The 17118-nt window shown below is 39.0% G+C and overlaps 1 protein-coding gene across 1 annotated transcript in view; it reads right to left on the bottom strand.

The window, feature by feature from the left end:
* FLT1 (fms-related tyrosine kinase 1) overlaps positions 1 to 17118 on the bottom strand; it is a 174786-nt gene that overhangs the window by 135327 nt on the left and 22341 nt on the right. The window contains exons 2-3 of the mRNA XM_008580419.1: positions 14097 to 14193; positions 13499 to 13722 (exon numbers count right to left, since the gene is read on the bottom strand). Of these exons, the coding sequence (XP_008578641.1) occupies positions 13499 to 13722; positions 14097 to 14193 (321 nt within the window). The remainder of the gene's footprint in view (positions 1 to 13498; positions 13723 to 14096; positions 14194 to 17118) is intronic.

Here is a 17118-nt window from a genome sequence, read left to right as displayed (position 1 = left end):
GCTTGCTGCAGCCAATTGTTGACAGTGTGGCTAAGATAAGTAGGAAATCAGATTTTTATATGAACTCTTCCAATTATTAAGTATTGGCAGCCAAATGCACTGTGCCTGCCAATCAGAACATGTGTGCCAGCTGAATCTGGCCTGCACACTTCAGTTTGGAACCCTGAACTGCACCCCTGCCACACTCGCCCTCCCATTTTACACTGCACACAAAGGTCTGGGGTGGAAGCCCAGTCAAGGACATATTGGGAAGACCAGGGGCTACAAAGTCAACCAAACCTGGGTCCAAAGCTTGATCTGATAATTTGTGAAGGGTACACAATGAACATGGTATTGAAGTTCTCCAACTTATCTGTACAGTGAGACTGATAATAGAATTTATCTCATTGGCTTGTTGTCAGGATGAAATGAGATGATATATGTAAGGAGCCTGAGCCACGTATTAATAAATGATAGTGACATACACCAGGAGCTTAATGAGTCTCAGTGGTGGAAAGGTCCTAAGACATCATCTCATCCAGCCCCACCGAGTGAGCACCTGTCCTGCGCTTGAATATCTAGACACGTAGGAAACTCACCATCTTCCAAGATAGTTCATTCTACTTTTAGATAGCTTTAGATGTTACAAAGTGTTTCCCTGTGTCAAGTCTGTCTGCCTGTCTTGACTTTTTTCATTCTTAGATAATTTTTCTGCCATCCGGGATTATAAAAATGAAGCGTCTCTTTTTCACATAAGAAAACTTTGAAGGAGATTATCACCTCATGTCTCCTATTTTCCCACCCAGTTCTCTACTTTGTTAGGTTAAACATTTCAGCTTCTTCAATTGTTCCTTGCCAATGAAAATAATAAAATCATCAAATTATTTAATGCTCATAACCCTATGAGGCAGGTACCCATTTTACAGATGATAAAAATGAAATTTAGAGGGATTAAGTAATTTGCTTGAAATTCCTGTTTTCAGTGCCCCTCTAGAAGGGTAAACTAAACAGTAAGACTGGCAGACTTTTATTCTGGACACTATGTATTTATTAATCCAGCCCAAGATTGGATTCATTCTCTTGGAGAATGTGGATGGAGTTAAGCCTGAAGTCTTTCTTATGTGTACTGTCTCAGCCATGACTTCCCACATACAATATTAGGGTAGTTGGTGGGTTTTGCAAGCCAAACACAGGTATTTACATATATTCCTCTCAAATCTCATTTTGCTAATCCCAGTTCACTATTCTAGTCTGCTGGAAATTTTTTAGATCATGACTCAGTCACATAACGAAAGTTTTGGCCAATTTGACTCATGTGCTCAGTATGCCCTCAATTTTCTCTTCAAAGTCAAGGAAGCCAGCTAAGACTAAGATAAACTTAAAATCCCACGTTTCTTTAATTTAACCAACATTTATTGAGCACCTTCTATGTACCAGACCCTGTGCTGGGTCCTGGGGCTATCATGGTAAGCAAGATAGATTCAGTCCTGATCTTCACAGAGCTTATGAGAGGTGAGTCCTGCATAAAAAGAGAAGGTCAATAGAAGCACCACCCCTATTTTGGGGAAGGCTTGGAGGCTTCTCAGAAGGGGTGATGTTTAACTTGAGACCTGAAAAGTGAATAAGAATAAACTGGTACAGAAGAGCTAGGGGGAGGAGTGGGAAAGGGTGAGGAGTGTCCCAGGCAGAGAATCCCTAGTCTATACCTCTTTTACTGCTCTTTTCCAATAGTGTCCTGCTATGTGGTTAACTGAAACCTATTTTATTTGAACTACCAAACTGTAGGCCCCTTGAGAGTTGAGGGTATCATCTTTGTACTTCCTGCCATGCCTGACACTGTGCCTCTCACACAGGAATTACTACTGATTAGTTCTCCTAAGTGGTAGGATACATATATTATCTCATTTAGTCTCTTAACAACCCCAGGAAATAATACTGTTTTCATTTTACAGAAGAGGAAACCAAGGCTCAAAGGATAATTATAACAATAGTAGTAGTAATAATAAACACTTTTATGGTGAATACAAACACCAAACTTTTTTTTTTTTTCTTTTTTGTCTTTTTTCGTGTCCGGCAACGGATCGCAACCCTCAGTGTCGCGCCCGTACCAGACCGGGACCGGCAACAGGATCGCAACCCTCCGCGTTGCTCCCACACCTCGCTCAGCCAGTGAGCGGGAACCGGTCTGTACGTGGGATCTGAACCCTCGGCGGGAGCGCCACTGCGCTCCCAAGCGGCACACTGTAGCAGTGTGCCACCGGGCCGGCCCCCCAAACATTGTTATAAATGTTTTATATATATGAACTCCTGACTATGAGAGGTGATTTAGGGCAAGAACTTTGTTGCCTTCTCTGCCATGTACTAGTTATATGACCTTGGGCAAGTTACTTAAGCTTTCTGTAAAATGGAGATGAATATGATGTTTCCCACTAAGATCAGGAACAAGCAAGGATGTCACCTCTCACTACTTCTTTCCAACATCATACTGAAAAAACTAGCCAATGCAATAAGACAAGAAAAGGAAATAAAAGGTACACAGATTGGAAAGGAAAAAAATAAAACTGTCTTTGTTCTCAGATGACATGATTATCTATAGAAAATCCAAAGGAATCAATAAAAAAACCTCCTGGCACGAAGTGATTATAGTAAGATTGCAGGATACAAAATTAATATACTAAAGTCAATCACTATCCTATACACCAGCAATCAGCAAGTAGAATTTGAAATTAAAAACACAATACTATTTGCATTAGCACCCCCCAAAATCAAACACTTAGGTACAAATCTAACAAAATAGGTACAAAAATCTATTTATATGAGGAAAACTACAAAACTATGATAACAAAACCAAAGAACTAAATAAATGGAAGGATATCCCAAGTTCATGGATAGGAAGACTCAGTATTGTCAAAATATCAGTTCCTTACAACTTGATCTATAGACTCAATGCACTCTCAGTTAAAATACCAGAAGTCATTGTGTGGATATTGACAAACTGACTCTAAAGTTTACATGGAGAAGCAAAAGACCCATAATAGCCAACACATTATGGAAAAAGAACAGAGTTGAAGGGCTGACACTACCCAACTTCGAGACTTACTATAAAACTACAGTAATCAGGGCTGTGGTACTGGCAAAAGAACAGACAAATAGATCAGTGGAACAGAATAGAGAGCCCAGTAAAAGACCCACATACATACAGTCAACTGATTTTTGACAAAAGAGCAAGCAGTACAATGGAGCAAAGATAGTCTTTTCAACAAATATGGTGTAACACATTGCTGTAACAACTGGACATCCATTTCCCGCCTCCCCCAAAAAATGAGTCTAGATACAGACCTAACACTCTTCACAAAAATTAACTCAAAATGGGTAATAGACCTAAATGTAAAATACAAAATTATAAAACTCCTAGAATATAGCCTAGGAGAAAACCTAGATAATCTTCGGCATGGCAATGATTTTTTAGATACAATACCAAAGGTACAATCCACAAAAGAAAGAATTAATAAGCTGGACTTCAGGGCCAGCCTGGTGGCGCACTGCTACAGTGCGCCGCTTGGGAGCATGGCAGCACTCCCGCCGAGGGTTCGGATCCCACATACAGACCGGTTCCCGCTCACTGGCTGAGCGAGGCGTGGGAGCAACACCGAGGGTTGCGATCCCGTGGCCGGTCCCGGTCCGGTACGGGCACGACACTGAGGGTTGCGATCCGTTGCCGGTCACGAAAAAAGACAAAAAGGAAAAAAAATAAAATAAAATAAGCTGGACTTCATTAAAATTCAAAACTTCTGTTCTGCAAATGACAATAAGAAGAGATGAGAAGACAAGCCAAAGGCCAAAGACTGGGAAAAAATATTTGCAAAAGACACACATGACAAAGACTGTTATCCAAACTATAACAAAGAACTCTTAATTCAATGATAAGAAAACAAACAACCCTATCCCTGTACCGGCCCGCAAAAAAAAAAAAAAAGAAAAGAAAAGAAAAAGGAAAGAAAAGGAAAAAAAAAACTATCCTATTAAAAAATGGGCCAAAAGCCCATTGTTGAGATATTAAGACATCTCACCGAAGAAGACATACAGATGATAAATAAGCATATGAAAACATGCTCCACATCATATGTCATCGGAGAAATGCAAAATAAAACAACGATGAGATACCACTATACACCTATTAGAAAACACAGAAAACTGACAACACCAAATGCTGTTGAGGACGTGGAGCAACAGAAGCTGTCACTCACTGCTGGTGGGAATGCTAAGTGTTACAGCCACTTTGGAAGACAGTTTAGCAGTTTCTTATAAAACTAAATATACTCTGATCATACAATCCAACAGTCATGCTCTTGGTATTTACCCAAAGGAGTTAAAAACTTGAGTCCACACAAAAACCTGCACATGGATGTTTATGGCAGCTTTATTCATAAGTGTCAAAACTCAGAAGCAACTGATATACCTTTCAGTAGGTGAATGTGTAAACAAACTGTGGTATATCCATACCACAGGATACTATTCTGCACTAAAAAGAAATGAGTTATTAAGCTATGAAAAGACATGGGGGAATCTTAAGTGCATATTAGTAAATGAAAGAAGCCAACCTGAAAAGGCTACATACTATATGATTCCAACAATATGAATTCTAGAGAAGGCAAAACTATGGAGACAGTAAAACAAGAAAAGATCAGTGGTTGCCAGGGGTTAAGACTGGGGGGGAAGCGATGAGTAGGCAGAGCACAGAGGACTTTTAGGGCAGTGAAAATACTGTGTAGGATTCTGTAAAGATAGATACATGTCCTTACCCGTTTGTCCAAACCCACAGAATGTACAACACCAAGAATGAACCCTAATGTAAACTATGGACTTTGGGTGATTATAATGTCTTAATGTAGGTTCATCAATTGAAACAAATCTACCACTCTGGTGGAATGTTGATAATGGGGTAAGGCTATGCATTTGGGGGCAAGGGGAATATGAGAAATCTCCGTACTTTCCTCTCAATATTGCTGTGAACCTGAAACTTCTCTGAGAAAAAATAAATGTCTTTAAAATATATTAATACACACACACGCACACACCATTTAAATAAGTGATAGCACTACTTCATAGGGTTGTTGTGAGGATGAAATCTATTAACATGCACAAAGTGCTTAGGATGGTGCCCAGTAGAGAATATGACCTACCTACATGTTAACCTTTATTCTTACTAAGCAATTTGTCCAAAGTCAAAGACCTAGCAAGTATCAGAACATGGATTTGAAACCAGTCTGAAGTCCAGATCATGTTGTTTTAACTATAGCTTATTAACTGATATTTGAGAACGGAAGGAAGGGAGGGAGGGGCGTTTACTGCTTTAGTAAGCCACCAATTTTGAACAGTATAACCAGGTAGCCAAGGTAACTGCCAAAGTCACTCAGCAAAAATGCATCAAATGACAAAAGAACAAATGTTTTAAACAATTAAAGGAATGGGGCCGGCCCGGTGGTGCACTGCTATAGTGCGCCGCTTGGGAGCGTGGCGGCGCTCCCGCTGAGGGTTCGGATCCCACATACAGACCGGTTCCGCTCACTGGCTGAGCGAGGCGCGGGAGCAACACCAAGGGTTGCGATCCCGTTGCCGGTCCCGGTCTGGTACGGGGGCAACACTGAGGGTTGCGATCCGTTGCCAGACACGAAAAAAGACAAAAAGGAAAAAAAAAAAAAACAATTAAAGGAAAAGTAGAGTATCAGAACTCCAAAGACCATAAAGATCAAAACAGATTACCTCCCCATCTCCAGGCAGGGCAGGCATTTCATTATCATTGTTAACATTATAAAATGTCAGAAACTAAAGCCTTTTCAGCTTAAGGGGATTTCTTCTGAAAAAGTCCCTTACTCATTTTTCTTAAAAGATTACTTGAAGGAGATTTTTTAAAAATCCTTAAAACCATAAAGTTTTGATCCACTATTTTTTTGTAGGGGTGGAAATGAGAGGATATGGTCAATTTTGTTGCCTTTGGACCTCACTGCCATCTTGAGATTTCATAATTCCACCCCAGTCATCAACTTTTCAAAGTCTTAGATTGTGTCCAAGTGGCTTGCTCAAGACTATGTCCATTCTGATTATTTTTGAGTATTTATGTAGTTCTACTAAATGTGGCTCTAGAGAGCTGGCATGCCAAAATTTTCTGGTATGGATCCTAGGGAGCATAGGACAGGAATTGTTCTGTCTCTGAGGGAACAGCCTGAACATTTGACAGGTACCATCAAGTACTAAAGATGAAATTCCTGGGAACATACTAGGTGAACATAAGGTCTGGGGCAGGGGCCAAGGAAAGAAGATGTGATGTTCCTGACTGCCAACAAACCCACTAACATGAGTGGTAGCAGTCCCAATCACATGTATGTGTTTCCTACAGTCAAGGTCCCTTGGTGTTTAATGACAAAAATGTTTCTGGAAGGGAAATGCGAAATGGCAGGGCTTAAATATATCAAGAATGTCTTCCATCAAATTTTCATATAGCTGGAAAGGAAAATTGTTAAGACTTTAGTTACTCTTCTCTAAACTCTTGCCATGTGGTCCTAATCAGCTGCCCCCCAGTGATGGATAGACTGGATAATCTCCTTCATGCTTCAGCCCTAGAGGGAGCACATAGCCAGGATATAGAGGGATCTGTTTCTCAAGGAAAAATTCCAAACAACAATGTCGTCATTGTGTATTTTCAGCCCTAGAAATATTTGTTTCTCCTCCTTCACAACTTGGTCAAAATGAAAAAAAAATCCAGCAAAACCTGATGTTTTTATTAGATTTTTGATACACAGGCCAGAAAACTCCTAGAAATTTGGTGCAGAAGATCATTTGAAGGAGAATTCTGCAAATGCAAATCAGCCTCAGATTGCTGCCATTTTAGGAAACACACCTGGGTTTCCAGATGTGCAGCCCAGAGGCTGAGAGTCCAAACTTTGTTCACCCCAGCATGTTCATCTGTGTCCTGAGCAGATACACGAGGAAAGGATGTGACAAGAAGAACATGATCCATCACCCATCCTGTCTGCAGTTGCTGCTTTCTTGTGATGCAAAGTGATGCAAAAGCTCAAGTGACTCTATAATAGGTATCACAGGCAGTCCCTGAGACCAGAACTTTGGAAACCGATTCTTACTGGAAGATATGTGCTAGAAGAAACATGAGTTTCAGAAAATAAGTGGAAGGAGCCATGCATTAGGGATAAAGGTACAGTGAATAAGGAGGGGTGGAAAGAAGCTCTTTGGACAGGCAGGGGAAGAGGAAAATGAGTGCATGTTGAAACTGAAATTTAAAACCAGAGAAGACTCAAGATATTAACCAAGCAATAATAGATAATATCATAGATTTCCTAAGAAATTCAGACCTAAAGAAAGAATTCAGTCAACTAATGTGGATAAGAGGATTTTGTTTTGTTTTGTTTTTGTTTTTCTGGCTGGTTTCTTAATTGTTTTCTTCATACAAAATTAAAATGTAAGCTGTTTTAGCCTCTTTTCCCTTAGAGGAAAATTTGATGAACATAAACAATTTTTTCTCTTTAAAGTTTCTCTCACAAAATTGTGACGATGATTCCACTGAAATATTTTAGAAGCTTTGACAGTCTGTTCAGCCATGCAACGTTCTCTGCATAGCACGGTTCTGACCTGCACTGAGAGCATCAACACCTCCTTTCAGCTGAGGATGAAGGCCTCACATTCTTTGTGCACTCCCACCTTACGAGTGTCATTCTGATCACCACAAGGGGAAACGTGAAAGCTGCAAGGCTCTGTGAGTAAACCTGTAGACTGCTATTCTTCTTATTGATGTCCCTGCTTGTTATATTGGCCATGTTTATTGGACTTGCCATACCAGCGTGACAAATTGGGCAAACACCAACTGCTCAACCATCATCTAGCCGAGCGGTGTTGACAGAGCATCTTCTGTGTGTGCCAAATTGTGTCAGATCTGGGAAGGAATCTAAAGGAAGGCAGTGTTGGGACAGAACATCCATGCTTCATAGAACACTGATGGGGTCCTCATTAAGGACAATTAAAGGAGTCATCTTTGCTCTTTAGAGAGACTCACTTTTGAACAGTAGTTATTCTTTTAAAAAATTAAACCTGTGCTTTTAAAAATACTTATAAATCTATTGTGAGTCATGGTCCTAGAAAGAATTGGGAAACACCAAAATTATAGGGTTTCATAACAATGCTCTTTGTACCTCCCACAGAGCAAACAACTGGGCCTTGCATGTAGCAGGTATGTAATCAACACCTGCAGACCAACTTCTTTTGCTGATGAAAACTCCTGGGTGAAATCTACTTGTGGGAAAACCCATTTCAGGAGTGAGATGAGTGCATTGTGCAGAACTATACAACAGCAGTGCACCCACATCAACTAAAGGAGAGGGGTTATTTCCACTACCAAGTTCTCTCCAGGCCTCTGTTTCAGTAGTGGTGTGCAAAAAACAATGGTGCTTACAGTTAGCACTGTTTTCCTAAATAAAAAGTAGATACTGCCTACCCTGATAACTTTTAAACTTATTATATTATCAAGTTCCACAATAAGAGATAAATTTTACATCAGACCCATGAAACACACACACACACACACACACACACACACACACACACACACGTATTTTATATATATATATATATATATGGGTATATGTGTGAATGTTATAAAACAGAAACAAATAATACCCTTACTATTTGCAATATACTTGGATTTTTTTAATTGCTGGATTTAAAAAAAATTTTTAATTGCACCCCACCTAATTTGATTCCACAGCCCAATAATGGGCTGGGATGCACATTTTTAAAAACACTGTTCAACTTTGCAAATACAGTTGTCCGTGTTGTGTGAGCTGGAATGCAGCAGTGAAACAGTATGCATGTAGAAAGCATCAGAAGAGGCTCTGTCCCCAATAGGTGACAACACAAAGCTCTTTAGGATCAAGATTTATTTCTCTAAGGTCTGTCACTCAGAAAAACAGTCCGAAACCAGCTTAACCTATCATTCCTCAAAAGAAATAGAAAGAAATTGAATTTGAGATTTAAGATTTAAAAATGCTTAATAACTATATAATCTATATTCTCAAGGATGAAAACAACCACCACTAGTTCATAGTTTGAAGTCAAGAGCTGAAACTCCAGTGTAGGGGAAACAGCTGTAGACTGGAGATCCAACCTGGTTCCCCATCTTGACTTGTCACTTAATAAGCTGTCCTTCTTGTCAGCAGGTCGCTGAGGTTGTTTTCTCATATTTAAAGTGGAAGAAGTACCACGTCAGTTTCTCTCAGAGATAACTATGTAAAAACTCTTATGAAAATCTGAAGTGCTATACAAATGACTGCATTGAATGCCTCTCAGAATTTCTGTGCTGTAAGGATTTTTATTTGCTCAAAGTCTCAAGGGTATATGCAGAGGATGATGACAATAATGTCTTTGCATCAATGTGGTTTAGTGGGACAAAGCTCCACCCAGCTATGGGACCTGGAGCAAGTTGCCTAATTACCCCTTCCAGAATTCTGAGTGTCACTTTGGCTCCTCCCTTTCTGCTCACCAAAGCCAACTGAATCCCTCGAATCCATCAACTCTCTTCTTCCCCACCACTATTTCAGCGAACTCGGACAGCTATCTCTTCTGCTTTGATGCACACGGCAGCCCCCCATCTGATCTCCCTGCCTCAGTCTTGCCCCTTCCCACCTCCTCCTGTCACTGAGATTCAGAAGGGAAAATCTGACCACCTTATTCTGCTGCTAACACTTTTCCGTCCCTCCCCACAGAGCCTTGATGCGAAGCGGATCCCTCAATTGTAAAATGAAGAGAATAACACGGCACCGTATTATTATATGAAGGTTAAATGGCATAATGCAAACCAAACCATTTGTTTAAGTGAAAAGAAACATACAGATGTAACAGGTTATTACATCAGTGGAAAATTGAATTTCCAGACAATTCAGTAATTAAGTAAAGTAGTTAAATAGATTACTTGAGTAATTAAATTGATTTAATACATTATGTCAGAGGTTTGGCAGATGTATTCAAGCTGTAATGATGAAGTGGTGATAATGATTTTTCTGTACATTACATGTAAGATGTTAAATCCCCCCCCAAAAAGGAATCAGTGCTCAAGTGGGAAGAGTGCCTGTTACAATCAATAATGTTTAAATAATAGTTTGTTCATAATTCACGTACTGGATTTGGTGATATGTAGACAAAGCTATATACTCCTGATTGTTTTCTTAAAACCTTATCAAACTACAAATCTGCCTTTTCAAAAGATGTGTCTAAACAGGGTTTCTCATCTTTATAGAACACTAAAATGAAATGCCAACACAACTGCAGATGTTTATCACGGGCAGAAATCCTCCAAACAGATAACGTGTTCTAAAGTAAATATTCAACAATAGTAAGTAAGTGACAACCAGTTACTATCTAGTGAATAATCACAGCTGTGTATTAGGGGATGATTGGAATTATATTAATCCCAGAGACAATCCTCTGAATCATCAGAGACAAGTTTGGTGTCCCTGAACTAAAATAAACCTGTAATAGAAGTGTTCAATAAAAATGGAAACAAAACAAAATTTTCTTAGAAAGAGAATTAACAAAATAATGAAAACAGAAATATATAAAATGTTAGGCTATTTGGAAAAGTTATAATTATTTAATGGGTTATATCACAGCTAACTTGAACTTTATTTAATAAGGAGTGATTATAAGACCAGTATCACTCTACCACAAAACAGACAACAGAATAGGTGTTATTGTTCATAGTAGTACAGTTAGAGGCACATAGCAGTGTGCCTAAATAAATATTTGCTGCTTAAATTAATTAACAAACAAATAAGATTCAGGGCTCTTCTATGGCTACCATTATTGATTCAAACAACTTTTAGTATTAGTGCTCTTTAAAAATAATCAGTACCATTACAAATCTTAATAATTTTTTCAGTGAGCTTAGATAATATTCATAGCATATATGTGTGTGTGTATTATTCCATTATAATAACCCATGAAACACAATGCATTTCACAGTCCTTCCTTATCCAAGAACAATCTTTGAAATAGACTATTTCCTAATGTCCAACATATTGCATAGGAGTTTTGAGATATTGGAACTTGTAACTTTATGCTAATGTTTGTGGATAGGAGAGCAGTTATGATAAATATATGACACAATGGCCACTACTCTCCCCAATTTCATAACAGAAACCAATAATGAATCACTTTCCCACCAAGCCTGGAATTTATCCTCAATGTTAATTTTAACATACTATTCCACATAGTACCTGTTAATAAATTCATTTATTCACTCAACAAATATTGAATTCTTACTATGTGCCAGGCACTATACTGGGGAGGCATCCTGCAGATAAAAGGACCCAAGACAGACATGGACCTTGCCCTCATGAGGCTGAAGTTAACAATTGACTTGACACCCACATAATGGTTATTTGCCAGATCTGCTCTGTTGTATAGTTAAAATGGAAATAATTCTAAATAGCTGAGTTTCTCTTCTGTCATGAAAGGGGATTCAAATGGATGGGCTCTGCTCTCCTTACCTGCTGGCTGCATGAACCCATGATGCCTATTGGATAGTGCAGGAGTTAAATGTTAACATAGCTGAATATTGTTCTTTAGGAAACAAGAGATGGTCTTTTATTCATTTATGCATTTGATTTGCAAGTCAGACTCCAATAAACCCATAGGAGAAAATTTTATGAGAGTTTTAGTGTGAATGAATTTTTCTTCCACTCCCCCCAGAGAGATAGAGGAATCTCTGTGACCCACTGCAAAGTGCCTTCTTTTCTCCACAAGTGCCGGAAAGAACATAATACACCATGTAGAACTAGGAAAAGAGAACAGATAGCTGAGTATATGTCTTTTTCTACCACTATCAAGCATCATTGTGTCTTCTTTCCCCTGAGCTGCACAATATCTCTCTGAAAGGCTCTGTTCTTAATTCTGCCCCTTCTCCACCCTGCCTCCTTTCCTGCCTGCCATCCTTTCTACCCTCCTATGGAAGTGGGCTGACTTGCCCAAGTGACGTTCCCCAGCCTACATCCTACTCTTATGTTTAAGTGAGCTGATTACGTCCCTATGATGGCAAACTGCTAGGATGTTTAGTCCCCTACAGTTATCTACCCCATGGAAAAATGCAAAGTGTTAGAACATGTCAGAAAATGATTCAGTCAAAATTAGGCTGGTAGTAGCTAAAAAGAGATTACTGTCAATAACATGCAACTATTCCACTGTCTCCTAAGACTACACTGAATCTGGACAATTACATATTATGCTCAAACACTGTCTAGTTGCCTTATTTCAAAAATTAAAAAAGAATCTCACCAAAACATTAATTCTATTGTACTGCCTCAAATGGAGAAACCCCCTTTAACTCACCAAGAGGTGGACCCACAATATATACTTAGCTATTGAAGCTGATGATTAGTTGTTCTGTTTTGTTTTTTTTAAAGATGACCGGTAAGGGGATCTTAACCCCTGACTTGGTGTTGTCAGCACCACGCTCTCCCAAGTGAGCTAACCAGCCATCCCTATATAGGGATCCGAACCCGTGGCCCTGGTGCCATCAGCACCACACTCTCCCAAGTGAGCCATGGGCCGGCCCTCTGTTTTGTTTTTAAGTTGATTTTGTGCCTGAGGTACCTACTAATGTCGCTCTATGTTCTTTAGAGCCTGGTTTTTTGTTTCTGTTTTTTTTTTTAATCCCCCTCTCAACAAGTTTTGGAATTTGGCTGAAACTAAACAAGGAAGAACAAAATGACAGGCCAATTTTCTTATTCTTCCTCAGGGATTCATTTCTATTGTCAATTTATACTCTTTAAGGATTTTGCATTTCTTCCCTTTGAATATTTCTTCACTTGTTCATTCTCTAAGGAAGGAAAAACAGTTCCATAAAAATTATAACCCAAAATGACTCATTTTTACCTTTTGTCCTTTCCACTATACAATGGTATGTACCAGCTCTTATATACTTATAATACTTGCTTAATGAACACGAAATAATACATTATCAACTGGAACGAATTTTGTAACACTCAAAAGACAATAGCAACATTACATACACTAATCGAGTAGAAAAAAACAGTAATTTACAATCCCAACGTATAAGAGAACGAAGGTGTGATAAAGGACAAAAATCTTATATTCTGTTTTGGACTTCTCAATAATTAAGAAATAGAACTAAAATTCTGTCATTCACCTATTCATCCTGTTATGTGCCAGACACTGTTCTAGGTGCTGCGGATACAGTGGTGAACTAAATAGACAAAAGTCTCTCCCCTCATGGAGCATGCAAGTGACTGACTGGGCCTTGAGAATTCTGGTGGAAACTGATACTCAAGAAATACATTAAGAAATGCATTCCATGAGTTTCTACAACTAGGATGGAATCTCTTTCCCGGCCTATTTCTTTCATACTCACTAGGAAAGCCACCTTTCCAATTGATCAGGGTAGATTTATGACCCACTGCAAAGCAGTCGAAAACAATGCAGAAAATGCAGGTCTTACCATTAATAAATATATAGATTGTGGATTCTGCTTCCTTCTTTGAAGTAGGTATAGGTAGATATTTGCAGCTGTAGAGGCCGGTGTGGTTTGCCTGAGCCATGTTCAAGGTCAAAGTACTGCAGAATTGTTTGCCATTCCTTCCACAGGCAGATTTAGTTATATTCAGCCTTTTGCTTTCCTTAGTCACCGTTTCAGGCAAAGACCATGAATGGGCTGCTTCCCCCCTGCAATCACAGATAAGAAAACAAAACACAATTAAGCTGGAGCCAGGGCTCAACATCAGTTACTAAGCATTCATTTTATTAGGAAGCACTGTTTTGAGGTCATCTCTTAAGTATAGTCATCTCCCTCTTTATAGAAAAGCAATACATTCAGAATAAAGATGCAGAATGTTCTGGGCACCCCTTCCCTGTTTCCCCGAGTAAGTAATGCTCTCTCTTCCATGTAATCACCTTCTGTGTGAAGCCGGATACATGTGGTTTGTGCTTTGCAGTTAACAGTAGACCACTGAGACCCCCCTACCTTTCTACTCTGCCAGGGAATGATTTTGCCTTGGGAAAGGCAACTAGATTATTTCCAAACCAACACAGTCACTTACCTGCATTTAAGAAACAGTGTCTGGCCTGCTTGCATGATGTGCTGGGTGCCTTTTAAATTCAGTTCAGGACCTTCTAATTCTGAACCTGAACTAGATCCTGGAAAACAAATATTTAAAACGTATTATTTATAAATTGCCTCCTCATCTTTTTTTAAAAGTTATCTTTCCATAAATGTGAGTTTTCATCTTTAATTTACTTACATATGCAAAAGGATACATCTAATACAAATTTCTCTCAATTCACTAATTTTTTACTAGTCCAAGCCTTATCACAAATATATATATGTATATCTGTCCTTTCATACCAAATGACCTAAATAATATCCAAAAACCCATTTACTTAGAATGCATGTTAATAGAGTTATATATGGTTCAAAATGCAACCATATTAAGCACATATAACAACTTATTAAAAATTCTCAATATTAAATGTCGGTGCCATCCAAAGTATATTTCTAATACTGAACTTCTGCCAGTGTGAGTCTTCTAGTCATACGGCCTGTCTGATCTTTTTCTGAATAAGAAGTATACAAATTTTCCTGGGTTCTAGTCATAGTGATCATGAGTTGAGCAATGACAGTCTGAGCCAATCATTTCCCTTTCTAAACTAGTTTCCTCATTTGGAAAACTAATTTTAGAATTAAAATCAGTCTTAGAAATCATATGGTTTGTCTTACATAATCTATGAGTCCCCTCTGTAATGGTCCAGTAAAAAGGGAACTATTCACTCTTTCATGACATTTGGCAAGTGTATCCTCTCAGAGGATTGTTGTGAGACAATGAAATAAGGTATGTGAAAGTGCTTTAAAATGTATACATCTCTGTGTAATGCAATAATGATATCCATCCTAGCAGCTAGCTGCGTGACACTGGACAAGTCACCTCTCTCTCCAGAGCTCAGTTCTCTTATCTACAAAACAAGAGATTGGATAGATGATGTTGGATCTCTGACCTTCCATTTCGAACCATCCCCGTTGCACGATTCTTTGGGCCATAGGATGCTATAGATTCAAGCCTCCCTTGAAGCTCTCCTTGACCAGTGAGAATAGTAACAATAGGATCTCTCTCTCCTCCTTCCCTTCATCCCTCCCCTCTCTGCTCCTTCCCCTTCTTCATCTCCCTCCTCCTCCTCTTCCTGCTGAGGCAGCTGCAATGCCTTGTCAAAGCAGGAAATGGGGGGCCAAGGATTAGCACTCCTTAGGCCAGATAAGGGAAGGGAGGAAAGAGATTCTTAGCAGTAAAGTTAAGTATTTGGCACCAATCTTAGCGAATATCGTTACTTAAAAAAAATATTTTAAGGTTAAGGGTTTATACAGTGGAAGTCAAGGTAGAACTTGAAGTGAATGGTACTCTAGGGTTTAATGTGACAAATCTGTGAGATTAGATACATGTATCAGATCCCAGGTTATACCCAGCAGTGCTCTCTAGTGTTTCTCTTGGGTTCTAATATCTCAAAGAAAACTGGGCTTAGTTAAAAGATCATCATTCGAAGCTTAGTTTTTCCACTTACTAACTGCATGGCCTTAGCATTACATAATCTGCTTCTCCGTAGCATCCTGAGTAAAACTAGAAAACCCACGATCTCCCTCACAGGAAGGGTGTGTGGATTCAGTGCTGTGTCATGTAAGTGGTTGGCTTGCTGCCTGGAACATGGCAGATGCCCACTGTCACTACCGACATCTAGTAGGCTTTCTCCTCTCTGCCGTTCATCCCCACCTCTGCTTCTGTCAGAAAACATTTTGCTAGGTATGTAACTACAAAGATATTAAATTAATGTTATTTATATGCTTTTCTAGTGTTGCTGATGATATAAATTAATATTTCAAAAGTAATTTTATAGGCAATAGGACTTGGTATCAAATTACTACTAGATAAAATGGCTCAATATTAGCTAATTTAAATTAAAATCACTGTCTTATATGGATTCGGTTGGTCTATAAAATAAACCTCATAGAAAAAGTCAACCCATTTGGATACCTAGGGACACATTGTGTACTTTACTCATCTGCATGAGTTTCCTCAGGTAATATGTAGCTCAAAGTGGTCCATGGGAACACAGAGTTTCCTAAAACCACAGCCAGCAATTGATAACACCTACTCTGAAAAATTTCCAGGCCAGAATAGTTTCTACCCTTCTTTATGGCATGGAACTCTGGGGATTTGATTGAGCAATTGTTCATGTGCTGGAAAAGATCCAGCAAAGCTTCCTGTGGAAAATTCTGGCATTACCTGTAGTTATCTCTGTGGTCTGTGTGGAGGTGAGGAGCTTTCCCATCCGGGAGAGGCAATGAGGAAGAAGACTCCTTTTGCATGATATGAGGTGAATCCCACTGCCTGATATTTTAGTTTCTAAACCTAGTACACCAGTACTCCTGACCCTCGTCAGAGAGGACCTCCGACCTCAGAGAACCACCTGAAGCCCAGCTGATAGAAGTGCTGCACACAGAAGATCTCTTACAGAATTTGCCCTCTGCACGTTCCTCTCTGCACTCCCATGCTGTCCCCCACGAAAAGACAGTGTAGCTGAGTAGTTATACGACCCTGAAACAAATAGGGTTATTGGAATGTTAAGGGGAAAAAAATGCCAGGAAAAATATGATGCTATATAATTTGTCTCCACTAACATCAATAAATTTTGCACTTGGAATGAGGAAACTAGATAAAAGTAGTTAATTAAGACAAAAGAAAAGAAAACTATAAGGAAACCACATCTCCAAGTGACTGGTGACTGAGTGCATCACTCTCCTTCAGTTGTTAGGAAATTAGACTCTCGTACAGATTAATGGAGATGTGAAGACTACAATTTAACAGGAAGACTAATAAGGAAAAAGCAAAATGAAATATTTATTTCTCAGATGCTTTGAAATCACATTATTAGGCCTTAAAACATTTCTTTGAGGCAGTTTAATGTTCATACCTGAGTAACGCAGATTCAACTAACAGTTTTGAGCACCTACTGTATGTCAGATACTTTTCCCATCTCAATACTGATATATATGAAGATATAAATACGTATATATCC

Source organism: Galeopterus variegatus, unplaced genomic scaffold (genome assembly GCF_000696425.1).
Source record: "Galeopterus variegatus unplaced genomic scaffold, G_variegatus-3.0.2 Scaffold2085, whole genome shotgun sequence".
NCBI classification, from domain to species: domain Eukaryota; kingdom Metazoa; phylum Chordata; class Mammalia; order Dermoptera; family Cynocephalidae; genus Galeopterus; species Galeopterus variegatus.
The sequence above is the reverse complement of the archived record's forward strand: the minus strand, read 5'-3'. Positions and strand labels throughout refer to the sequence as shown.